The sequence below is a fragment of the Phyllopteryx taeniolatus genome, chromosome 17 (assembly GCF_024500385.1).
Source record: "Phyllopteryx taeniolatus isolate TA_2022b chromosome 17, UOR_Ptae_1.2, whole genome shotgun sequence".
NCBI classification, from domain to species: domain Eukaryota; kingdom Metazoa; phylum Chordata; class Actinopteri; order Syngnathiformes; family Syngnathidae; genus Phyllopteryx; species Phyllopteryx taeniolatus.
This window is the reverse complement of record NC_084518.1, coordinates 6353670-6381357: the sequence shown is the minus strand read 5'-3', so window position 1 is coordinate 6381357 and position 27688 is coordinate 6353670. Positions and strand designations below refer to the sequence as shown.

Genomic DNA, 27688 nt, shown 5'->3' with positions numbered 1-27688 from the left:
ATTGATAATGTTTTGATTATCAGTCTCAAAGATAATCGTAATAGACAAATATTATACGAGTATATTGTTGATAAGGGATAATGGGTCGGACCATATTGACTCTATACTGATAATGTATATAATGAAATAACAATCAATGCGCTTACAAAATACTGTCTAGATATGGTAGCCATGCACTCCCTTGAACCGGATGCATTCGGGTCTTGCGAAGCCAGAACTGCCGATGGACACACAAATCGTTCAGGTATTGCACATTATCAACTAATCCATTTCAGGAAACAAGTCCAATCAGCACTACCGACAGGCTGCTTCATGTCATCAAACCCGGCGACTTTGTGCTTATTAAGGATCTCCAGCGGAAAACGTGGAGACATCAGCGCTGGCTAGGCCTTTTCCATGTCCCCCTGGCGACCCACACTGCAGTGAAAGTGCACTGAAAGAGCTACGTGGGTTCGCGCGTCACACTGTAAGCACCTTCCATGGTCCCAACTCCTCATCTTCTTTCATCTTCTGCAACGGATGGCCGGAAATCTCAGCCTAATAAGGCTAAATAATCACCTCTAAGAAAGAGGATTCACTGTTAGCATACACATTTAGCTACAATCAGTGCTGGTAACTGATTGCAAGTCGATAAGGTCATAGAGGAGCAGAAGATAGGTCATAAAAGCTGAGCAACGAACAATCGTCTGTTGTCTGAACTGATGCGTGCACACCACACACAAACAAACACACACGCACACACTGTGCGTAACTCGGCAGAAGAACAGAAGAAAGATGATGACGTCCCCAGTACACTGGGGTGGTTTCATACCCTTCCTCAGTGGTTCAGCATCAATTTTCATAATTTTTGTGATCAATTTGTGTGTTAAAATGTGTATTGATGCTCCCAAAACCGCATGACATTTGATGTGTTATTGGCATCTCAGAGCAGGCCTATTCAACCGAACCTGTTTTACGTACATTCCTGACAATGCTGGCGATACAGGCATTACAGCCAGTGGCACTGAAAATCTTACTACACTCTGCGATATCGTTGCCCGCGAGGAGGTTCGCGATTCGAATTGGTTCACTGGACTTGGATGGCAGGCTTGGCTATATCGCTTTGCACTCACGGTGTGTGTTGCTTCTCTTGTAGTCTTTTTCATGTCCGTTGTCTGGGCCCATTGGTCAAATCTTTTGTCTCTCGCATGGTTGGCACTACATTTGTCCACTATTTACAGGTGAGCTCTGGTGACCCACTAACAACATCCCCTGCTCCTGACCAGTGTTTTCCTGACCTTTTCCCTCAAACTGACTGCTTAGATGACAACGACAACATGATTGATGACCATGACTTATACACTGACTTATTAAGGATTTTCTTAAAACGAAGGTGTGGATTTCTGGATGATGGTGAGGTTGTTTTTGTAAATACATGTTAATTTGTTATATCTTTTTGATTACTCCATACTATCTTAATGTTTTTAGTTACTTGGTGTTAAGTAACATTTAGTAATTTTCCTTTCTTGTGTGATTAATAGTTAATTGTATTATACTATCAAAAGGGGGGCTCTTGATTTGGAAAATTTATGTTTCATATACAGTATATCAAATATTTGGTTTTATACAACCTTTATTGTATTTCTGTGTGTCCTTGATTGTTTTGACTACTCCCTGTATTACTCTTCCTTCCTCATCCTCTGCATGCAACCACTCCCTTAAAGATAAATTTGAGTGCAGCTGGACGAAGCTACAGTAATTGTGTGAGAATGTTGTGGGAATACGAGGGGTGTATTTATTTATTTTTCTATGTCTCTCTCACGTCTGTATCACGGTGAATTTTTGCTTGGGCTTCAGAAAGCGGTAACAACTCGTGACGGCTTGTACCTTTTCCTCTCTTTGCAAAGATTTCTTTCTTTCTTGTAATAAAACTCACAAAGACAAGATTGCTTCCTTACGCCTTGTGTCAGAAAAAGACATGCCCACACAACATACAGAGATTCCCAACATAGTAAGCTCTAAAAACAATCTCTGGAACAATAAAGTCTCTTTTCATGCTAATATCAAATCTTTTTTTCAGATTTTATAAAATAAATTGTGTTAAAAAAGAAATTGGTGTCCTTGTTGAAATGTTTATTGACGTGCTCTTTTTTTCTTTTACTTTGTTTGAATGTTTTCAACTCAACTTTTATTGCACAATCTCACTTGATTTTAAGTTTGGCCGGTTCATACACGGTGTTAAATTGTTGCAGATTAACGTTGCATTCTGTTTCCATCCATCCATTTTTTACACTGCTTATCCTCACGATTGTCGCGGGTATGCTGGAGCCTATTCCAGCTAACTGCGGGCAGGAGGCAGGGTACACTCACACCCATACCTACAGACAATTTACAGTCTTCAATTAACCTACCGTGCATGTTTTTGAGATGTGGGAGGAAAACTGAGTACCCGGAGAAAACCCACGCAGGCACGGGGAGAACATGCAAACTCCACACAGGCGAGGCAGGATGTGAACCCAGGTCCTCAGAACTGTGAGACAGATGTGCTAACCAGTCGCTCACCGTGCCGCCCCCAACTTAAACAATACATGACATGAGACGTAGGCATTGCTTCTGCAGGAGTTACACCAAGTCTCTTCAAACAAAGTGTGAAAGTCAGACGCTGAAAAGACAAAAGGCTAACTCGTCTACTCGCACTGAAGATTTACAACTTTGCTCTCCCAACGCCCATATTCAAGTCCTCTCCTCCATTGACAAGAAGCTATCACTTCTCGATCTATTACACCAGGAGATTAAGGAGCTCAAAAGCATTTTGGAGTTCTCACACCAACAAGTCAGAAAGCTAAAAGAAGACAATGCCAAACTTCATTCAGCCATGAAAGAGATGACAACGGAGGTAGAAGTTCTCAAGAAAGAAAACCAAAAAAAATCAAAGAACCAATGCTGCACTTACATTCAAGAAGCATGCGGGATAACCTCATATTTTCCGGCATTTCCGAGTACCCCTGATAAACCAGAGGCTCAAGTAAAAAACTTGTCAACAGTGCAAAAAATCACTGTCAAATTTAAAAGGATATACTCGCTAACATCACCTTCCATCGAGTACACAGGTTAGGGGGACCGCGAGCAGGGAGTCATCTCCGTCCAATCATTGCCAAATTTTATCATTTCCAGCACAAAGTCTTTGTAAAGTCAAAAGGATGGGAGTTCGCACAACCAGTCTACATGTGTTTTGTGGAATTGGTCTTCAGTCGGAAAAGGGTAGAGTGCCCTCTCCAGGTCGGGGATGAGATCCTCCCCCAAGTGGAGGAGTTCAAATATCTTGGGGTCTTGTTCACAAGTGAGGGAAGAATGAATGGGAGATCGACAGGTGGATCGATGCAGCATCTGCAGTGATGCTGATTTTGTATCGGTCCGTTAAGAAGGGGCTAAGCCGAAAGGTGAAGCTCTCTATTTACCAATCGATCTAGATTCCTACCCTACCTATGGTCACGAGCTGTGGGTCGTGACCGAAATAACAAGATGCCAGATACAAGCAGCTGAAATTAGTTTCCTCCGCAGGGTGTCCGCGCTCTTTCTTAGAGATAGGGTGAGAAGCTTGGTCATCCGGGAGGAGCCGCTGCTCCTCCACATTGAGAGGAGCCAGATGAGGTGGCCCGGGCATCTGTTTAGGATGCCTCGTGGTCGCCGGTGAGGTGTTCCGGGCACGTCCCACCGGAGAGACTACATCGTTCGGCTTGCCTGGAAATGCCTCGGGATCCCGTCGGAAGAGCTGGAGGAAGTGGCCAGGGAGAGGGAAGTCTGGTCTTCCTTGCTAAAGCTACTGCCCCCCGCGACCCGACCTCAGATAAGCGGAAGAAAATGGATGGATGGATGAATGATTCCACAACTGAGCTTCAGGCAATGATGGGTTTTCCTCTGAGTTCTATTAACATTTCTGGTTTACACTAGAACCACGATTTTTCAGAATGGTGATAGAGATCAAATATAAAGGCCTATTTAGAAACCATATGAATACAGCCACAAAAAAAATAATACTGAAACCCGGGAAAGACCCCACTCATCCAGCTAATTACCGGCCGCTGTCACTGATTAATAAGGACACCAATATCATATGTAGGGCTTTAGCCAACAGACTAGAAAAAAATCTCTCATCGTTAATACATTCTGACCAAACAGGTTTCATTAAAGGATGGAGCTCCTCCAATGTCAGGCGAATGATAAACCTAATAAGTATGTCTCAGTGTAATAATCTAAAAATTAATTTTCTTGTCACTCGATGCCGAAAAAGCTTTTGACAAAGTTAGCTGGTCTTTTCTTTTTGATGTGCTTCAGAAATTTGGCTTTGGTGACTCATATATTCACTGGATCGCAGCGTTATACAACTCACCCAACGTAACTGTCACCATAAATGGGGTCACATCACAGTTTCACTTTACAAAGAGGAACAAGACAAGGATGTCCTTTCTCGCCTCTGCTATTTGCGCTAATTATTGAACCACTGGCAATAGCAATACGGCAGAACTCTAATATTCAAGGTATTTGTACTCCTGTGTCAGAACACAAAATTAGTCTTTACTCAAATGATATCCTTCTATATCTATAAGGCATCACTTCAAACACATTTTAACCGCATTAAGACATTTTTGCAATGATCAGATTATCAATTACCAATTGGTCAAAATCAATAATACTCACTATAATGACTAACTCATTAAATCCTGCGTACCAAAATCCAAAGTTTCCTATTTCGACTGGGAATATCAAAGATCTAGGCATTAATATCACAGCAGGCACACTGGAGGCACGGTGACCGACTGGTTAGACCGTCAGCCTCACAGTTCTGAGGACCCGGGTTCAATCCCCAGCCCCGCCTGTGTGGAGTTTGCATGTTCTCCCCGTCCCTGCGTGGGTTTTCTCCGGACACTCCGGTTTCCTCCCACATCCCAAAAACATGCATGAATTGGAAATTCTAAATTGCCCGTAGGTGTGAATGTGAGTGCGAATGGTTGTTTGTTTGTATGTGCCCTGCGATTGGCTGGCAACCAGTTCAGGGTGTACCCCGCCTCCTGCCCGATGATAGCTGGGATAGGCTCCAGCACGCCCGCGACCCTAGTGAGGAGAAGCGGTTCAGAAAATGGATGGATGGACCTCGACTGGAAAAAAAAACTGTTTAAAACGTTGGAATAGCCTACCTATCTCACATTTAGGGTGTATAGCTCCAGTAAAAATGAAAATGTGACCACAAATTAATTGTTTATTTTCAATGATCCCCTTCAAATCTACATTAAAATGGTTCCAAATGCTAAACTCTGCCATTTTAAATTTTTACTCTAAAAATAAGAAAAAAAGAATCAAACTAGCTTCCCTTCAGAAAGGGAAAGCTGGTGGGGGAATTGACGCACCCAACTTCAAACACTATTACTTAGCTAGCCAAATACAGTACCTCATTAAACGGTTACATCCAAATGTTGAACAACAATCTTGGCTGGAACTAGAACAGATAGACTGCAATAGCACCAAACTTTCAGACCTCCCATTTATTAGCACAAGTCTTAAATGCCACAATTGTTTTAAGAATCCGATTTATTGCTGCCACTTTATCAGTTTGGTGGAAAAGTCTAGAAACCACATAATCTCAGTTAGCACCATATCATTCCTCCACAATCTGGCAAAATCCCAATTTTGAGATGAACAAAATCTCCCTTTACTGCAGCACATGGGAATGTAACTGACATGCTCTCGCCTGATGGAACCGTGACCCCTAAACTCCAGACTGAGCTGCAGCACTGTCTCCGCTCCCCCGCCGAGACTGATGACAATGGGGATGCCAGATTTAGCTTCGCACAGGGACGCTAAATGAAATACAAGACAGTCCCAAGTAGCATCAAAGCTGAGACACAGACAATGGTTTTTCACCCGGATGCTAAATTAATTAACTTCCACCCCCAGCCAGCCTGAAGAGTCTCCCCAACAAAGACTTCTCTTTCCTGCTGTGTTCAGTGACATAGGCTCCTCCTGGCAATCTTTACTGGATTTGAATGTTATATCATATTGTAAGAACTAATGCAGCCCTATGGGGGGCACAAGCCAGTGCAAACTGTCGGCCGGTCCCAAGCCCGGATAAATGCAGAGGGTTGCGTCAGGAAGGGCATCAGTCTTAAAACTTTGCCAAACAAATATGAGCATTCATCCAAAGAATTCCATACCGGATCGGTCGTGGCCCGGGTTAACAATGTCCGCCACCGGCGCTGTCAACCTGCAGGGCGCCGTTGGAAATTCAGCTACTGTGGGTCGAAGTCGAAGAAGAAGAAGAGGTGGGAAGCGGGTTTTTTGGCAGAAAGAGAAGAAGAAAGCACAGAGCCTAGAACTGAATGTGGGGACTTTGAATGTTGGGACTATGACAGGAAAATCTCGGGAGTTGGTTGACATGATGATTAGGAGAAAGGTTGATATATTGTGTGTCCAGGAGACCAGGTGGAAAGGTAGTAAGGCTCGAAGTTTAGGGGCAGGGTTTACATTATTTTACCATGGTGTACATGGGAAGAGAAATGGAGTCGGGGTTATTTTAATAGAAGAGTTAGCTAAGAATGTCTTGGAGGTAAAAAGAGTATCAGATCGAGTGATGAGGCTGAAACTTGAAATTGAGGGTGTTATATATAATGTGATTAGTGGCTATGCCCCACAGGTAGGATGTGACCTAGAGGTTAAAGAGAAATTCTGGAAGGAGCTAGATGAAGTGGTTCTGAGCATCTCAGACAGAGAGAAAGTCGTGATTGGTGCAGATTGTAATGGACATGTTGGTGAAGACAGAACGAGTGTTGTGCAGCTTTTCGGGAAGAGGTGAGACAGGCTCACGGTGGACAGGAGGAGCTTCCAGAAGACTGGACCACTGCAGCCAAGGTGATCAGAGAGGCAGACAGGAGAGTACAGGAAATCACAGTACAGGAAATCATACAAGGAAAAAGGTTAGCTAAGAAGAAGTGGGACACTGAGAGGACCAAGGAGAGGCGAAAGGAATACATTGAGATGCGACACAGGGCAAAGGTAGAGGTGACAAATGCCAAACAAGAGGCATATGATGACATGTATGGCAGGTTAGACACTACAGAAGGAGAAAAGGATCTATACAGGCTGGCCAGACAGAGGGATAGAGATGGGAAGGATGTGCAGCAGGTTAGGGTGATGAAGGATAGAGATGGAAATATGTTGACTGGTGCTAGCTAGATGGAAAGAATAATTTGAGGAGTTGATGAATGAGGAAAATGAGAGAGAAGGGAGAGTAGAAGAGGCAAGTGTGGGGGACCAGGAAGTGGCAATGATTAATAAGGGGGAAGTTAGAAAGGCATTAAAGAGGATGAAAAATGGAAAGGCAGTTGGTCCTGATGACATTCCTGTGGAGGTTTGGAAGCATCTAGGAGAGGTGGCTGTGGAGTTTTTGACCAGCTTGTTCAATAGAATTCTAGCGCGTGAGAAGATGCCTGAGCAATGGAGGAAAGGTGTGCTGGTGCCCATTTTTAAGAACAAGGATGATGTGCAGAGCTGTGGGAACTGTAGAGGAATAAATTTGATGAGCCACACAATGAAGTTATGGGAAAGAGTAGTGGAGGCTAGACTCAGGACAGAAGTGAGTATTTGTGAGCAACAGTATGGTTTCATGCCTAGAAAGAGTACCACAGATACATTATTTGCCTTGAGGATGTTGGTGGAAAAGTACAGAGAAGGTCAGAAGGAGCTACATTGTGTCTTTGTAGATCTAGAGAAAGCCTATTACAGAGTACCCAGAGAAGAACTGTGGTACTGCATGTGGATGTCTGGAGTGGCAGAGAAGTATGTTAGAATAATACTGGACATGTATGAGGGCAGCAGAACTGTGGTGAGGTGTACTGTAGGTGTGACTACATCAGGGATTAGCCCTGAGCCCCTTCCTGTTTGCAGTGGTGATGGATAGGCTGACAGATGAGGTTAGACTGGAAACCCAGTGTACCATGATGTTTGCAGATGACATTGTGATCTGCAGTGAAAGCCGGGAGCAGATGGAGGAACAGTTAGGAAGATGGAGGCATGCACTGGAAAGCAGAGGAATGAAGATTACCCGAAGTAAAACAGAATATATGTGCATGACTGAGAGGGGTTGTGGGGGAAGAGTGAGGCTACAGGGAGAAGAGATAGCAAGGGTGGAGGACTTTAAATACTTGGGGTCAACTGTCCAGAGCAATGGTGAGTGACAGAAGAGTCTCTGCTAGGATGAAGGGCAAAGTTTATAAAACAGTGGTGAGGCCGGCCATGATGTACGGATTAGAGACAGTGGCACTGAAGAGACAACAGGAAGCAGAGCTGGATGTGGCAGAAATGAAGATGTTGAGGTTCGCTCTCGGAGTGACCAGGTTGGATAAAATTAGAAATGAGCTCATCAAAGGGACAGCCAAGGTTCGATGTTTTGGAGACAAAGTTAGAGAGAGCAGACTTCGATGGTTTGGACACGTCCAGAGGAGAAATAGTGAGTATATTGGTAGAAGGATGATGAGGATGGAGCTGCCAGGAAAGAGAGCTCGAGGAAAACCAAAGAGAAGGTTGTTGGATGTTGTGAGGGAAGACATGAGGGGAGTTGGTGGATGGAGGAGATAGGCTTACATGGAAAAGTATGAAGCGCTGTGGCGACCCCTAAAGGGATAAACCGAAAGGAAAAGAAGATCATATTGTAAGTACTACCACCTGGACTCCAAAACACAGACACATTAAACCGCTTCAAATCCAGACTCAAAATACCTCTTGCGGACTGCCTACTCACATTTCATTTGCCATTTTAATTGATACTTTATGTTCTGTTATTTTTATTGTATCGCTTGATTTCTTTTAACTATGTTTGTACGGTGACCTCGTGTGGCTTAAAGCCACCTTTAAATAAAATTCATTATTATTATCATTATCCATCCATCCTCCCATTTTCCGTACCGCTTATCCTCACAAGCGTCGTGGGCATGCTGGAGCCTATCCCAGCCATCTTTGGGCGAGAGGCGGGGTATACCCTGAACTGGTCACCAGCCAATCGCAGAGCACATATACTCCACACAGGAGAGGCCGTATTTGAACCTCAGAAACCTCAGTCCTCAGAACTGTGAGGCAGATGTGCTAACCAGTCATTCACCGTGCCACCTATTATTATTATTTTTTTTATTATTACTGACCAATTCTATTAATGGAAAAACAGGAATACTGTCACAGGGTAGGCTCAAATGAAATTAAAACAGGTTAATTGGGTTATTAATAATGAGTATACACGTTATACAGTTGTAGTCTTTTATATACTGTATCCTAAGAGAGGACAATGAAATTGAGTGATATTCATTTTGTGTAATGTGTTTTGTCATAGAAGACATACAGTATGAGCAAAAAAATAAACTGCATATGTGAAAAATACTGTATTATGATATAAGAATAAAGCATCCGTTGTCTGGAAAATCATTCTATAAATGACCATCGGCAGACATAGACGTACAGTGAATTGATAGTTCAATAATTTTTGTTTGATTTTTATTTATTTTTTTCTCTCTCTCGTCTGCTGCGATGATTCTGTATTGCTGTAAAACCTGAATTTCCTTATTACTATTTTCTATTAGACTTATTTTTATGAGCTGCAACCTCTCCAAACTGACTGGTCACAAGCAAATCGTATTCTATTCTATTCCCTCAATCCCTACAACAATAGTTACTGTTACTAGACATGGTACACCTGTTCCATTGTCAATGTCCATCAGGGTGGAATCTGTGTGATACTGTATATACGTTTTCTATTGGTCTTTGTCCTCCTGTAGCCTTGTTTGTAACACAAATGTATAAGCAAAAGACAGAATGTGTGTTGAACTGTATGTTAAATTTATTTTGTTGTATCATTCTCAAGTTAATGCCCAGTTTTCTGTTTACATTTGTGCATTGTATATGTATTACCCATGACTTGGACATGAGTGCTGGCAGTGATGCTTGTAGCAACGTTGGTGGCAACACACTCCCATTCACCATGGTCCTCCTTTGTAAGTGACTTAAACTGTAAGCTGCCTCGAGGCAGAACGTTGTGCTTGCTTTTAGTGGGCTTTCCGACCTGCAAATCACACAAACACAAGACAAATGAAGTCCATTAAATAGAAGCACAATGCAAACTTCGATTATCTCACCCACGGTTGTAAGCTGTAGCTGAAGGTCCAGAGGCAAATGAAGATTGCATTGCCTTTCCTTACAACTTTATAGCTTTATACATGAAAGTAAAAACTATAGGCTGAAATAACTAATTCTGTGGATCAATAAAACCCCATCACATCAGTTTTTCATTATACTTTTCACATACAGTACACATGCAGCAGGAATTCCCAACCAGTGTGCCGTGGCACATCAGTGTGCCGTGAGAACGTGCCACGGGAAATTATCAAAATTCACTTAACTCATTCACTGCCAGCCTACCCAGTTAACATGGATATTTGACTTCGGTCAGAAAACTATTATTTACAAACAATAATGGATCTTTGTTCATCTATCCATGCTAGCGATGTAGAGTGACAGACAGAACACATAAATGCTCTTCAATTAGATGGCAAAAAGTACATAATTGACTGGAATCCATTTTTTTGTAGCATTTTAGTTTGTCGGCGTGCCATGAGATTTTTCAAAATATAAAATATGTGCCTTGGCCCAAGAAAAGTTGAAAATCACTGACATACAGTATATTTCATATCCATGCGTTTTGGGCACTTATCCTGTTAAGGGTCACAGGTGAGCTGGGGCCTTACTCGGCAGACTTCAAGCCATAGGTGGTGTACACCCTGAATGCCAGTCAATCACAAGGAACATATAGACAAACAACAAGTCACACTCAGTTCACGCCGACGGATAATTATGAGTTTAAAATTAACCTACAATTATAACAAAAATTATCATGGTTTTTATTCATGGTATTCATCCACATGCTATAATAACGGTGTCACAAAACAAGGCTCGAATGAAGCGGTCTCACATCGCTATTTGCAAGTCAAAATTCACATTTAGCGCCTCATAAAACACATTGAAAAAGTTTTGAAAGCAAAACTGCGAATCACAGATTGTTTGCTGTGCTCGACGGATGCACGAACGTTACAACGCTATTACGTCGTCACTGAAGATGGGAAACTGAAGCGAAGCTTTCTTGTCTGTGGCGCGGGAAGGGCGACGCTGAATTGATAAGAAAAATGCAAGAGCGTAAGACGGAAAATGGCGAAAGTGTGGTACCATTTCATAGTGAAATGTAAGGCGAGCACCCGTCACGTGGAAGGTTGTACGAGGGATCTTTCTCTCCGCCGAAGATGCCGAGTATGATGGCTGAACCCCAGCTGAACACACTATATACAAGCCTTCATATGTTGGGGTCCCGACATCATATCTTCCTGTAACATAAACACCGTAAGCTATTTGGTTAGGATTTTTTTATTATTGCTGAGAAATTCTATCCTGTTTATTAGCCTCTCGCTAAGATGGTTGCTCACATAACAAGCATTTGAAGCAAGTGACCAATCTTCTTAGCAAGAGGCTAATAACAGAGACATTACAATGATTTTACTAATGAACGTTGACGTAAGAGGTTATTGAAGATTGTGAGTTGCGATTTTTTTTCTGTTCACATGAATTGACATCAGGCCTAGGTCAAAGTAAGAGTAAGTGGGTGGTAGTGGATGTGCATTTAAATAGCCCTCTGTTTTACTGTTTATTGATACTATTACTGTATTGATACTTAAATTACGAGGGACAGTCAAAACGTAATGAGCCCTGTTTCATTTAGTTGACGAATAATGTTTTTCAGTTTTTTTTTTCTGAAAATTTCACAGTTTGAAGTTTAAATATTTGTTTGAAGGTAGTTTTTTTTTTTAAGTTGCTTATTTTGTTTGTTGTATAGGGTTACGGTTGGCTGCTATTTCCCGTGCAGCATTGGGCATGTCTGATCACTGTTTTGTTTCGTAATTATGTTTAATATGTATTATGCGCACCCCCAAAGTTGACCCCAAAATTCTGGAAAACCCTTCTATGTATAATGCATTTTTAGAATGCATGATTTTGCTTCTACGTATATGATCAAAACATGAAGTATTATCTGTATTTTGTTTTGCTAGTTTTTTATTAAGAATTATTCTGAAGTTAAGCACTTTATTTGAACATGTAATACTTTTTTTATTTACTTGCTCTTATTTTGAAATTCACAGCCCTACTTTTATTTCGTAAATGAGAAAACACGCAGTTGTCCTCATATGTTTGATTACCCAGGCAGAATTTGTAAAATGGGTACAATTCTTTAAAGAAAACATGAAGGACCAGGGGAAACATGTTTAAGTTTATTTTAACGGGATTCAAATTACACGGTCAAGCATTTCAGAAAAGCATAATCATTAAACAAAACATAACCATAAAGAAATTAATGATGGTTGTTGTTCAGTCATCAGTCATATTTTTTAAAAAACCCAACAATATTTCACAAATCTGCCAGGGTCTGTAAACTTATGAGCACAACTGTACATATATGCAGTCATATGTACCCGTCATATTGGAATGAAAGTGTAGGCAACACCTTTCTTATAACTGCTAGGTGGCGGTGGAATATTGGAATGACAGTGTAACACCTTTCTCATAACCTCTAGGTGGCGGTGGCATTTCGGAATGAAAGCGTACAGCTTTTTCATAACCACTAGATGGCAGTATATATTTATAAAACCCATCCATACATTTTCTTTACCGCTTTTCCTCACTAGTGTCCCGGGCTGCTGGAGCCTATCCCAGCTATCTTCTGACGAGAGGCGGGGTACACCCTGAACTGGTCGCCAGCCAATCGCAGGGGACATAGAAACAAACAACCATTCGCACTCACATTCGCACCTACGGGCAATTTAGAGTCTTCAATCAACCTACCATGCATGTTTTTGGGATGTGGGAGTAAACTGGAGAAAACCCACCCAGTCACAGCGAGAACATGCAAACTCCACACAGGCTGGGCCGGGATTTGAACCCTGGTCCCAGAACTGTGTGGCAGATGTGTTAACCAGTCGCCCACCGTGCCGGCCATTTATAAAATGTAAAAGTGTTTTCCATTTTCCCCTATACCTATGTATAATTTTTTTTTGTGGGTGGGGGTGGGAATGCGCATTATACACAAGAAATTACGGTAATTCACGTAATACCAACATACAAGCAAACTTAAATGTGCAAAGCCTTTGGTGAAAACAGTGAAGAGGTGGACCAAAGACGCTAAAATGGAACTTCCACACTGTTTACCCTGCAGAGATTGGAGTGTCTTTGAAACTTCAACTGGCTGCTTGGATGAATATGTGGACACTGTTATATCCTACATCAGCTTCTGTGAAGACGTGTGTGTACCAACAAAGACATTTCACGCGTTCAATAACAACAAGCCATGGTTCACTGCCACAACGCCAACTTTGCCAGGCTAAAGAGGACACCTATCAGAGTGGGGACAGAGCCCTGTACAAACTGGCCAAAAACCAGCTGACAAAAGAAATCAACATTGCAAAGAGAAACTATGCAGAAAAGCTGGAAAACCAGTTTGCTGCTAACAACTATGCGATCATCCCTCCAAGCGGAGAACAATAAAGGACTGGCTGAAAACTTTTAATAACTTTTACTGCAGATTTGAAAAGGACACTTTCACACCCCAGACCCGTGCCTCGTGCTGGACTTCCCCCCTCCAATTTGCCTATTGAGCAAACAGGTCTGTGGACACAGTCAACATGGGATTGCACTTCATCCTGGAACACCTCGATGGCACAGGGACCTACGCAAGCATTCTGTTCGTGGGGTTCAACTCTGCGTTCAACACCATCATCCCCGAAGTCCTCTCCTCCAAGCTTCTCCCGTTCAATGTTTCGCCTGTCATCTTCTAGTGGAGGTACAGTTTCCTGACAGGCAGGACACGGCAGGTGAGGGTGGGGCACACCACCTCATCCACACGGACCATCAGCACCCAGGCCCCCCAAGGATGTGTCCTCTCTCCGCTGCTCTTCTCTCTCTACACGAATGACTTCACCTCAAAGGGCCCGGCTGTCAAACTCCTGAAGTTTGCAGGCGACATCACAGTAATCGGCCTCATCAAAGACTGTGACGAGTCTGCATATCAACAGGAAGTGGAGCGACTGGAGCTTTGGTGCAGCCAACACAACCTGGAGCTGAATGCGGTCAAGAGAGAGATGATCGTGGACTTCAGGAAACATCCATCCTCACAGCTGCCCCTCACGCTCTGCACCTGCCCTGTGTCAACCGTCAAGACATTCAAGTTCCTGGGAATCACAGTCTCTCAGGAACTGAAGTGGGAGACCAGCATCAACTCCATCCTTGAAAAGGCCCAACAGAGGATGTACCTCCTGCAGATTCTGAGGAAGCACAGCCTGCCACAGGAGTTGTTGAGGGAGTTCTACACATCAGTCACTGAATCGATTCTGAGTTTATCCATTACAGTTTGCCATTACATCAGCATCACCACACTCGTAGTACACTTTCATTGCTCAATAACTCTCCACACTGGTGTTTTTTCTGTCCTAAATGTCTATTTTGTCGTAGTGTCTGTTTGCCGTCATACTAGAGTGGCTCCAACTGCCCGAGACAAATTCGTTGTGTGTCTTGGAACATACTTGGCCAATAAAGCTGATTATTGTTTATATCAATGATGACAAATGACGGTGATGTCGTTAATAGGGACTCTATGATCTTCTTTGATCAATCCCTCGACCATAGCACTATTCCCAGAATTAACCACTGATGATAGTCTGCAGATCCTTTGCTTCCCATGGAGGTAAAGGAAAGCAGGTTCTTGTTCTTCGGCTTTCATCCCGGACACCCACTTTTTGACTTTCCCTTTCCAAAACAAGAAATGAAATCACAGCTCACTGATTCTGACAGGCATCCAACATTGACATCACTTCCAAAATGATTGACAGGAAGAGGGCAGGCTCTTGTTTTGTTTTGTTTTTTAAATAAACCTTCAAACAAGTATTTAAACTACAAACCATGAACATTTCAGAAAAAAAGTTCAATATTTTAAACAAAAAAAAAGAAAACCTTGACTTTGCTAAGTATTTGTACGTCATCCGGATCCACATAATTGCATTGTGTCATTTAAGTAAAACACAATAATAACTTATTGTCATGAATGAGTCAGCCAATATATGATCACCAAATATAATAGTGAGGGTATGATAGGTAGGTATGACATATGAAGATAGGAGATTCTCACCTTCCTCCATGTTATATTGGGAAAAGGGTCACCGTCTGCCTCGCACGGGATAACCAGCTCTCTCCCAGCCTCCTGTCTGTACTCCCCTCCAGGTACCACTGAGAATTTGGGAGGGTCCTGCCCAGGTTGGAAGTCAGAATAGGTGAGGATAGCAATAATGCAATGTTCTTTTGATACCATTCCACATTGCAGAGATTAAAAAAAAAAAAAACAACACTCCAAGCTTGGCACTTGAAACAAACAAATGGACATTAAAATGTCATGCTGCGACATTAGCCAAAACATTTGTGTCTATGAATATAGATATCACTTAGCATGCTAATAAGATTTTACTCACAGAAATGTGACCTTTTACAAACATTTCTGCCCAGAGTAAAGAATGTCATTGCTTATCAGTACACATTTACTTACACACTTATCACAACTGTTATAAATAGAATTAATCTGCACTGTCATCTAGGTTAACCATAAACTACTGTATTATATGTCACACACTGGGTGCCACTTATCAATCTACATTGTATTAGCTATACCACTTATGTTGTGCAGTGAGCTGGTGTCTACAGCATCCCGGCTCACAAGTCAACTGCTGTACCGACATACATTATGGAAACACACATTTTTGTATGCTAATTCCTTATAGTTTTATATTTTAGATCATTTGTACACGGAATTAGGAATAAAATGACTGAATCTATGCTAACCTGTATGACCCGAATGCTAATCAAACTTAAATATAGCAATGCTAAGGAAGCATAATCTGCCCATCTTTTAAACTTTGAATTTAGATCATTTGAAATGTGACATTATTAAGAATAAGCAACAGCACCAAATGTACCTTTAGCACCAGGGGAGCGGGAGGGGACCATCCCATGGAACCCAGGGCATTGTAAGGCATGCAGGTATAGGTGCCGAGAGAGTCCTCTGTCACCTCTGCCACACGGATGCTCCCATCGTCCATTTGGCTCCAACCAGGGTACTGTAGATGTCATTAATTCTCAGTTATTAATGAGTATAAACATATACTTTACTGGAGTGTAAAATGAAGAAATTAGTGAGACTAAAGCTACATGAGTGCTTCCGCTTACCTTATCTATCCGGAGAGGGAGACCATCTTTCTTCCACTTAACCAAAGTTACAGGTGGGTTGGCATCAACAGGACATCGGATAAAGCCCGGCAGACCAATGGCCACGTAGAGTACAGATGGCATGTTTACAACACGGGCAGGATCTAACTCAAACAAATAATAAGAAAGGACATGAAAACAGTAGAGGTGTCTTTATAATAAGGGTAAGAGGATTCCTGTAGCTCGGTTGTATGAATATATGCTTAACGAAAGGTGGGCCTCTCATGAAATAGGTGAATTCCCCGCCTTTGAATGAGGATGTGTAGAGTGAATTTTTGGATTCAGTTTTACATATGTAGAAACAACTCAGGAAAATAGTTTAGCTTTTCATATGGAGTCAGTTTAGGGATACATTGGGGTGAGTCATTGCGTGAGCTCTTTATGTTACAATGATGCGTGATAATTTAGAACTTGCAAGGGAGAAGAAATTCCTACATTCCTATTTTTGTTTTTTACAGGGGGAGGATAGCATGTACACCAATATGGGCTATTCTTTTGGGGGGAGGGTGGGGTGGCGTGGCACGTGGGGCAGTGTGGCCGGCGAGGTGAGGCCCAGGACCCTAGGTCTCTCGGTGTGGGTGGTGTGGTCCACCGGGCCGCTCTCGGGTGGGCTCCTGGGCCTCACCTCGCCTCTTCGGTGGGTGGAATGGGGTCGTCAGCCCCCGCAATGCAGGCGCATAAATTACAGGTCGCTTCAGAAGGTTATTGTGCAGAAAGGTGTCAATTCACTTGCATGTGTCTGCAGATATTAACCTCTGGAACGTATTCACTTGTTCATTGCGAAAAATAACATTTTGCATGCTTGTCCCCCTGTCCTTGTCCTGTCCAGTCCTGTCATATATTGTCCTATCCTTCCTTCACAGGGTGTACCACAATTGCTCCATACAACACTCGAATCTAATGTGTCATTGCACTCGGCATATAATGATTTACTTTCCTCATCTTTCCTACAGCTGTCCTATCTTTTGTTGTCTTCTCTTCCTATAATTTTTATTTAGTTATCTTTTCACTGTCTCTTCTTTTTGGTTTTTTTCTGTCACTCCCCTTTTAAACTTTGGTCTGTCCGACTGAAATTTTCAATAATAATTCAATAATCCATCAGAACACAAACAACCACAGTGGCAGCTTAAAAACTCCACTGTGGCGGAGTAATAGTTATATTGCATAATAGCTTTATGCTGTTTCGGCATAAAAGGGATAAAGAAGGGGGGGCGACGCGACAAATAAAAGAGGCTGCGGTGAAAGATGTAAAAGCATTACAAAAGAAGAATGCAGTGTGATGGGTGATGTCAATAGGTCACAAGTATGATGTCGTGATTGCAAGCAAAGAATTTGCCACTAAATATGAATTTTGATTCACTTTAATGTAGTGTACACAGTAACAGTAATGCTATTTCCTAAGATGTATATCAGATCCACACACCTGGAAATAAAGACAGGAATGTTGATGTCTTGTCTCATCTTTTGATGTCAAAGCCAAATGTTTTCAGTCTCCAGCAAAAAAATTAAATAAGTGACCTCACCTCACTGTTCCAATACTATTGAAGGCGAGTGTATATGCCCATCTGGACACCGTGGGAATAGAAATGTTCCACTTAAACATCATGCACTTACCACAGGTATGATGGGTATGGCTGTATCTAGGGTTCTGATCCTAAATCAGTCGAATAACAGTTGTTTTGTGTGTATTTTTATGAAATACAGTGGATAGAAAAAAATCTACAAACCCCTGGTCAAATGCTAGGTGTTTGTCATATAAAAAATAAGACCAGGATAAATCATTTCCAAAATCTTTTCCACCATTAATGTGACGTATAACCTGTACAACTCAATTGGGTAAAAAAAGGAAATATTTTCAGGAAAACAAAAATGTACTCCCTTAATCAAAACGTTGTTTGCCAATACTGAATCATTTCCGAGTTTTTGAGAAACTGTGCTAATAGACTGACAAGTATGTTTGACCTTAAGGGAACCATCTACCTTAAAAAAAAAAGACCTTTATGGCCCTTAAATATATATATCTGAAGAACAAAAGGGTCTAGAACAGAATAATAACATGGTGGTCAAATTATGAAAAAAATATTTAATACACCACAAGAGAGCCAAAAATGTAACCTAAATCAGGTCAAATAGGATATCTTAAATGTAGGCACTTGGTAATAAGAAGAAGAAAGTGGTGGGAGTGAAAGGAGGGCGACAAGATTGAGTGAATACTATTGGCGTGACAGAGAAAGGACACGCGAGGTGTGAAAGAGAGAGAGTGATGTTACAGATGACGTAAGGTAGAGCGAGACGCCAGCAGAGGAGGTAGGAATGGAGGAGGCGGTGTGAGTTTGAGCATGATAACGACATCTGGTATTACGAAGGAGGAGAGATGGAGAAATTATTTATTTTTTTAGGTGAAGTCAGGGTGAAACAGAGAGAATAAAAGCATTATTGTGATTTGCCAGATTAATTTTGTAACTTTCAGAGTCCAAACCGCATGTTTGGCAGCACTCTGGCATAAAGAGCCCAGAGGAGTGCCGCTGGCAGTGCCAAAGACAAGAATATCAGCCATGTTTCTAAAAATAGCTCGCAGTCACAGCTATTGCTCGCAGACACCGCTATTGCTCACGACCCGCTGGTTACCACTGCAAGATGCAGTTATTCACTGGAAAGCACCTTCAGGGGAGAGGCTGCCATAGCATCCATCCATCCATCCATTGTCTTTACCGTTTATGCTCACTCGGGTCGCGGGCTGCTGGAGCCTATCCCAGCTATCTTCAGGCGAGAGGCGGGGTACACCCTGAACCGGTCGCCAGCCAATCGCAGGGCACATAGAAACAAACAACCATTCGCACTCACATTCACACCTCCGGGCAATTTAGAGTCTTCAATCAACCTACCACGCATGTTTTTGGGACGTGGGGGGAAACCGGAGTGCCCGGAGAAAACCCACCCAGGCACGGGGAGAACATGCAAACTCCGGATTTGAACCCCGGTCCCCAGAAATGTGAGGCAGATGTACTAACCAGTCAACCACCGTGCCGGCTTCAACAGAGTATATATATATATATTTTTAAATAATTTCAGCGTGAATGTGGAATTAAGGAATAGTATTAAAGTACAGGCCACAGAATAGATGAAATAGGCAGTGACAATACTGTTTGTGGAGAATGGGAGCCCTCTGCAGTCTAACAGAAACACATACCTGCTCTAACAGCAATGATGTAATCCCATCTCTCATGCTCCCTCCCTCTTTGCCAAGATTCGTGTTCCCTGCCTCTGTTTGTCACACACAGCACACGCTAATGTATAACGATCTGAAGAGCCAGGCGAGTGAGGGAATGCAAAACATCTGTTGCCTTGACTACAGGCAGTGTCGGTCCAGTACCGGTATTGCCATTCTGCTCCACATAGGAGCCACTGTCCAACTGTCAAAACCCTGTGAATGTTTTCTGTAGTTACTTGCAATGAGTGATGGCTGACTGAGGGCGTGTTTTAAATGAGGAGGACACGAGGAGGCATATTGTTAGACATCAATGTTTTCAACTTGAGAACGTTGTTTTGATGTACATACAGTATTTTACATAATGGCATGGTTACTCTTTGTGGTTTCCTTCAATTGAGCATTTCCATTTATTACGCTACAAAAATGCCTAAAGAAATGGGTTGTTAAGCCATAAATTGCAATGATATCAAAACCCCTCAAGTCAAGTTGTTTCTTATTTTAAATACTGTATTACAATGCAGATGTTTTACAAAACAACAACTGTGTAATCTTTAGAATGGTTTCCATAGTTACTGGTATTCAATGTGGCAAACAAATGCCTATACCATTGTGCTGTGGTTCTCAAACCTTTGGCACCAAGCACCACCCAAAAAATTCTTAGCTCTGTACCATCATGACCAACATTAAACTACAGTGTTGTAGTAGGCCTAAGTGTTCATCTAAACCAAGGCAGAGGTTTTAGAAAATTATCTATTTTGAAGCCACTGTCACATTATGCACAGTTTTAACATAACATTGTGCTTATATATAGAAAAAGAAGAAAACTGTACTTAACAGTTCTTGAAGATTCAATGTAAATGTATTGTACTGAAAAGTTAAACACAACTAAACTGTACTTAGGCCGCAATTCTTTTGCGTACCAATAGAGAGACCCCATGTACACTAGTGGTACTGGTACCACACTTTGAGAATCATTGTCACAGTGTAAGTGCTTTAATATACACTGAACAACAAGTTCATCCACACCTTTCAATCACCCGATTTCTATGCTATACTGTATGTTTATGCCATGCAGCGTGGTGTATTAGAAGTTAGAATGTCCAGGTTGAAATCTAACCTCAGGCCTTCCTGTGTGGAGTTTGCATGTTCTCCCCGTCCTTACGCGTGATTTCTGCGGGTACTCCGACTTCCTCCCACATACACAAAACATGCATGTGAGGTTATATGCATTGCATTGTCCGTATGTGTGAATGTTGTGAGTGTCAATTGTTGTTTGTCTATATGTGCCCTGTGATGGACTTGCGACCAGTTTAGGATGTACCCCCTCTCTAGAAACCAATCCTGCCAGCTGGGATAGGCTCCAGCTCACGTGCAACTCTAATGAGGACAAGCAGTACAGAAAATAGATTGATGGATTTCTATGCCATGAGTTCATGAGAAAACATGGGGTCACACAAAAGCACAAAGCTAAGAGGAGAAATTGGGGGCCACCTTTAATGAGCAGGTCACTCACATTGCACAGTCAGGTAGGCAGAGGCATTCGGTGGTAGGCCAAGGCTGTTGCTTGGAGCACAAGTATATTTCCCAGCATCCTCTGGCTTGACTTGGGCAATGATAAGGGAGCCGTCGATCAGAACACTGACCCTGCGCTTTAGATCGCTGTGAAGAGTAAGGGAAAAAATGACAGACGTTTAACCTCTCATGTCAGAAAAAGATCCCGAAGTGTGCTCTTTTCCAGCTTACTCAGAAAGGAACAACAATTATAAAATTTGCTCTGAACTGCTCTGAATGTTTTTTAGGACTACTGTCTCCTTTCTGGGTTACTGATATTGGTACTTATTGATTGACTTCTTTTTAACCAGTTCATCATTCACTGACAGCCTTGTCCTGTTCCTTATATGATTAGGGAACTTATCTATGACACATGAATTCATGCTATTCAGTTATTAACTTTCCTTCAATGATGAAGTTGTTGAATTCAACATAACGAGGGATAACAGACGCCAACATTTAACGTCATGTCTTGCCACAGCTTGACTCGAATAAAGAAACGCATTCATTCCAAAAAGTACAACTTAACCTTCAGAACAGTCATCTGCTGCCTAGCCTGAGGGATAACAGAATATGCTGGACCGTGGATTTTCAGTTTTACTGAATAGCCTGACTATCTGGTGCAAACGAAAGCTCTTTGAGTAATTAACAGAATACCGTAACCTGGGTAGCCCACAGGTAAATTTTGTCTTGATAATACTGTTCATTTTGAAATTCAGTTGGAAGGAATATTTTCTGAAATGTTTGCACCCTCCTTTAAACAGAAAAATTATTTACCTGGAAACAATATGTGTATTTTTATGTAGGCTATGTAATGTTAAAGAATTAACCAAAACTTAAAATGCAACAAAACCTGAGCATGTACTGAAGGTGACAGTGGTTTAAAAAAATAATAATAAACAAAAGATATTTCACTTCCTTACTTAATTCACTTTTTCCTTATTTGATAAAAGCTGCTTTGTTTGTTTTAAAAAAAACATTTATTTTTCATTTAGTCTCTTGACTATTTCGGTTATGTTTCTGGGGTAATGTAAGTGGGCTTTTTGTGTAAGCCTTTGCGGCGATAATCACATTCACAAAACCCTGCGTATGTTTTCTGTAGTTACTTGCAATGAGTGATGGCTCACTGAGGGATTGTTTTAATTGAGGAGAACACAAGGAGGCAAACAGCTCTGTTACTTTACACTTTACACCCCTGTGTCACGCTGCAGCATTTTGGTCGTAGTATTTTATTGACTGCAAAATATCGGTGCCATTCGCCTACAATGATACAACCGCGAGGAGCTTCGACCCAACGTGGAGCAAGCCAATGTTCATTTCGGCAGAGAACGCATCCCGGAGGAGATCTGGACAGGGGAGAGAGCCTGCACTAAAATGCAGTTATGTGAAGCGAGAGAGAGGGCTAAATGGGACAGGAAAATTGAACATCTTCTGTATGTGTGTTACTCAACAATGAATGAGAAAACTGCAGTTGGTTACTTTCAAACTAAGCTTGTAGCAAATGTGAGCGATGTCATGCATGCGAAGATCGTGAGATTACAATTTCAGTGTCTATGATCCTGGCGCCCTTATACTGGTATTTGGAGACCAATCTTGCGCCTCTCTCCCCCATCGACTAACAGCTTCACACAACATGTGCAACAACAGGAAAGAAATCTCTGCACCTCCTGTAAAGTTAAATGGCAATGTAAAGGGAGCGCTTGCTTATTTTATTCAGAAAATTACATTTTATTTAGTTACTTATGATTGTATTATAATTATTGTCTTGTATGGTTTATGTACCGTAAAGCCTCGCTACATCGGGTTTAGTTATCGCGGTCCCGCCATATCATGGATTTATTTGGGTGTTATTACAGTTGTTACTTGGGGTGTAACCATTCATTTATTACATCGATTTATCTATTTTTTATGTACGCTCCAACTGGATCGATCTGTGCTCGGCAAGTTAGCCTTTCAGATGAAAACATTTACAATGTTTTCAAATTTAATAAATTGATTGTATTGAGGCGGCACGGTGTACGGCTGGTCAGCACATCTGCCTCACAGTTCTGAGGACCTGGGTTCAAATCTGGCCCCGCCTGTTATGGAGTTTGCATGTTCTCCCCGTGCCTGCGTGAGTTTTCTCCGGGTACTCCGGTTTCTTCCCACATCCCAAAACATGCACTGAAGACTCAAAATTGCCCGTAGGTGTGAATGTGAGTCCGAATGGTTGTTTGTTTATATGTGCCCAGCGATTGGCTGGCGACCAGTTCGGGGTGTACACCGCCTCTCGCCCGAAGATAGCTGGGATAGGCTCCAGCACGCCCGTGACTCTAGTGAGGCTAAGCGGTACGGAAGATGAATGAATGAATGATTGTATCGATACTAGGAAATAACACATCTCACTTTATGTAGGTGTGTATGTGTTGTATTTCCAAGAAACAGGCTTGTAATCCTGTTTACATTGCTTTATTTTTCAGTTAGCACACAGCAGTTAGCACAAAGCTACCCTTTTCTTCGTGTCTTTTATTCCTCATATCCCATCGACGAACCCCATCTCGCCACTGCTCTCTGTAATGCCCCTAGTGGTTGGACCAACACACCACAGTATGTGTGTGTGTTTTTTAGCACTATTATTGATAAAGACGTTGGCCTGGTGGATGGCAGATGAGAAGGCGGCAAGCCAAAAATTATTAATATGGATGAGTGTGTGTGTGTGCGTCACCTCGCCGCGTATGTTGAACCCTTTCAAGCTTGCTAACTTAGCTTACCTCACTACCTGCTAACATGATGGAGACGTGTTCGTCGTCATCAACACCGCTCCGCCGAGAAAAGGGAGTGTAAAGTGTTTTGAATGTGATTATCGTGTGAGAATGTGTACAGTACAAATGCCAACAGCGTTGCTGAATGTGTGACCAGGTGTGGCCGTTGAAGAAATATGTGTAGCTTTTGAAAGAACGATCGTAGTATACGAGGAGGAACTGTCGGATTAAAGAGGAGAAGGAGCGACAAAGTCAACTACTCGACACTGTTTTCAAGCCTTCACGTTGTGCTATAAAAGAGCAGGTATCGTTCACTTATTTAACCCTATGTGCAATATTAACAGTATTCCTAAAAGCTTTTTCTCTTGGAAACCTCACAGTCCTTTGTTTCTCGTCATTATTATTTGACTGTATAGAACAGGGATTCTCAAACTTTGTGTCCAGCCAGGGACTTACAATGGAGACATTTTACTGAGGACACCCTCATAATTCTAACACCAATTGAACAGCTCTTTTCAAAGAAAAAAATGCCTGAAACAGTAAAATCATAGCTGAAATAATAAATAGCAATAAATTGCTGTTTTCATCAGGTAAATCTTTATATTTAATGACCTTGATTAAGTTTAGCTCATTCCCTTACAAGAAAAAACAGGAATCTAGGAAATTTCACCTGCACTGTCCAGTAGGCAGGTATTTATTTCAGAGTCACACTGGTTGATTTTTTTTGTGGTCTAAAAAGTTACTGAATCGATTTCCAGCCACTCAACCATTTTGGATGGTATCGCTCTAAATGTACCAGTATCATCCTCGAATCGAATTGGCAACGACAAATCGTGATATGAATCAAATAATTGCTAAAATGAATTGTTAGACCCCTAGTTTTTCTAAGTACTCTATTTTGTGATGCTGTTCGTAAAATATTTTTTTGTGTTTTGTGTTCTTAGTCTCTCTCAATATATTACAGTATATGTGTTTAAATGTGTTTGCGCCAGTCACTGATGGGATAGTGGTACACTCGCCTGACTTTGGTGCAGGCAGCGTGGGTTCAGTTCCCACTCAGTGACGGCATGAATGTGAGTGCTAATGGTTGTCCGTGTCTATATGTGCCCTGCGACTGACTGGCAACCAGTTCAGGGTGTAGTCCGCCTTTCCCCCGAAGTCAGCTGGGATAGGCTCCAGCGCCCCGCGACCCTAACCAGGATAAGCGGTGTTGAAAATGGATGGATGGAGGGATGTGTTTGCGCCTGTGTGGAGTTTGCATGTACTCTCCGTGCCTGCGTGGGTTTTCTCCGGGTACTCCGGTTTCCTCTCACATCCCAAAAACATGCATGGTAGGTTAATTCAAGACTCTAAATTGCCCATAGGTGTGAATGTGAATGCTCCAGCACGCCTGCGACCCAAGTGAGGATAAGCAGTACAGAAAATGGATGGACGGATGGATGTTTGTATTTATGTGTTTGTTTTAAAAGTCTGTTTAAGGACTTTAAACAAATGTAAGCGCCATAAATGCGATAAAAACATGTCTCGGGTGTATTTACTGAAATTTCTCATGTATAATGTGCATTTTTTTCCCCAGAAAAATTGTCAAAAGTCAATAGTGCGCAATATACAAAGGTATAGGGAAAATGGAAAAAAAAGTTCACATTTTATAAATGTATGCCGCCATCTAAAGGTTATGAAAAAGCTGCACACTTTCATTATAATATGCCACCGCCACCTAAAGGTTATGAGAAAGCTGTACACTTTCATTCTAATATGCCACGGCCACCTAGAGGTTATGAAAAAGGTGTAGCCTACAGTATCATTCCAAGGTGTACGTATGACTGCAACATGTACGGTTGTGGTCATAGGTTTACATATCCGGTAGAATTTGTGAAATATATATATTTTTTTAAATACGACTGATGTCTGAACAACAAGCACCATTAATTTCTTTATGGTTATGTTCTGTTTAATGGCAATGCTTTTCTGAAATGCTTGACAGTTTAATTTGAATCCCATTAAAATAAAATTAAATGTATTTCGCCTGGCCCTTCATGTTTTCTTTAAATATTTGTATCCATCTTAGAAATTCTGCCTGGGTAATCAAACATTTGAGCACAACTGTGTGTTTTCTCATTTCCTAAATAAAGGGCTGTGAATTTCAAAATAGGAGCAAGTAAATAAAAAGAAAGTATTACATGTTCAAATAAAGTCCTTAACTTCAGAATAATTATTTGATAAAACTAATAAAATACAGATAATACTTCATGTTTTGACCATATGGGTAGAAGCAAAATCATGCATTGTAAAAATGCATTATACATAGGTAGAAGGGTTTTCCAGAATTTTGAGGTTAACTTTGGGGGTGCGTATTATACATGGGTGCGCATTAGACGGGAGAAATTATGGTCAATAGGGTATTTCTATATCACAGATTTTCACTTACCACAATGGGGTCTGGAACCTAACCCCTCCGATGGAGGGGGGATTACTGTACAGTACTTTGTTACAGTGGTGGTGGTTGTTAAAAGTGCTGAAGAAATAAAGTTCAGTTGAGTAATAGTTGCTTTCAAGGGAGTTAACAGCAACAAAAACAAAATAAGGTTTTGGCAAAGAGAAACTGTTGCCAAAACATTCAACGTTCTGGAACGGTGTGCTTCACGTTGAAACTTTCCCTTTCATAACCAACCATAAACCAGAAGAACACAATTTTAATTAAATCTGAAGTGATTTGGTTAGACTTCCCATAAAATGAACTCAATCACCCTCTGTAGTTTTGCTTTTGCAAGTTTCTTGTCTTCAACTTCTGAGGTCAAAAGGAAAAAGTCTATTAATGCTCCTCACTACTGTATATATTATCTGACAGAAACAGTCTTTCCAGAGAATGTTTTTAATGCTCAGCAAATCAATTTACAGCTGCGAGACTATGTATTCATCTGTGCACTCTTCAAATAACCCTTGATGAGGAAGGAGGGCTGCTTTGATTTTTTACTGAGGTTGTACAAGAGGTTATTAGTGAAAATGAATGCTCTCAAAAGTAACATACAGTAATTCTGCAGATGGATCAACATTAGGGGGACCTCCCCTACCACCATAATAATGCCTCCCAAGTTACCTTTTAAACAAGGAATGGATAGAATACAGAGAATTTTGACAAGGAGGCTAAACATAAGGCACATATGAGTGATGTGATGAACAATAATGACTCCCATCATAACTTTACTTCTTGAAAAAGACATTGTCTTCCTCCCAGAACCAGGTGTAGGTCAAGTTCCGGGGGTATGCTTCCGCCTGGCAAGTGAAGAAGGCGTCCTGTGAGATGTTCACTGTAATGTTGTCTGGTGGTGATACAATGAACGGAGGGCCTGGTGGAGAACACATGAGAAACAATAAAGGAATATACAGTGCTGTATCACTCAAACTAAATTGTCAAGTCTCACAAAATACTAACACCTAATAATTGACTGAAATTTGTCACAGCGTTAGGGAAAACATTCAACAATCATCAATGACACAACAGCCGCAAAGAGAGAGGTTTTTTTGGACACAAAAGAGATTAAAACACCAGCACGCGCACTGTTTCAGTGTCATCATAATTATTCTGCACTCAGAAAAGGATGATGACAATTTATCAAGTGAGCATTGCTATGCCAGATGGACAATCCTCCTTGCACACATTTTACGTACCTTGGAAAACATACGTTGATGTTGTGACTTCAACAATATTCTTTACCTTTACTTTGTAACAGCAACTTGCAAACACAGGATCATAGAATTAATCTGTGGTATACGATATAAAGTTAATAATCCTGTACAAGAATACGCACACACACATGCAGAT

At 41.6% G+C, this 27688-nt stretch overlaps 1 protein-coding gene across 5 annotated transcripts in view; it reads right to left on the bottom strand.

The window, feature by feature from the left end:
- Positions 1–27688, bottom strand: part of igsf9bb (immunoglobulin superfamily, member 9Bb) — a 141789-nt gene that overhangs the window by 45980 nt on the left and 68121 nt on the right. For all 5 annotated transcript variants that reach the window (XM_061751658.1, XM_061751662.1, XM_061751659.1 and 2 more), the window contains 6 exons: positions 27071–27212; positions 21087–21232; positions 16324–16466; positions 16074–16214; positions 15236–15352; positions 9928–10078 (listed from right to left, as the gene is read on the bottom strand). In XM_061751658.1, coding sequence (XP_061607642.1) covers positions 9928–10078; positions 15236–15352; positions 16074–16214; positions 16324–16466; positions 21087–21232; positions 27071–27212 — 840 coding nt within the window. The remainder of the gene's footprint in view (positions 1–9927; positions 10079–15235; positions 15353–16073; positions 16215–16323; positions 16467–21086; positions 21233–27070; positions 27213–27688) is intronic.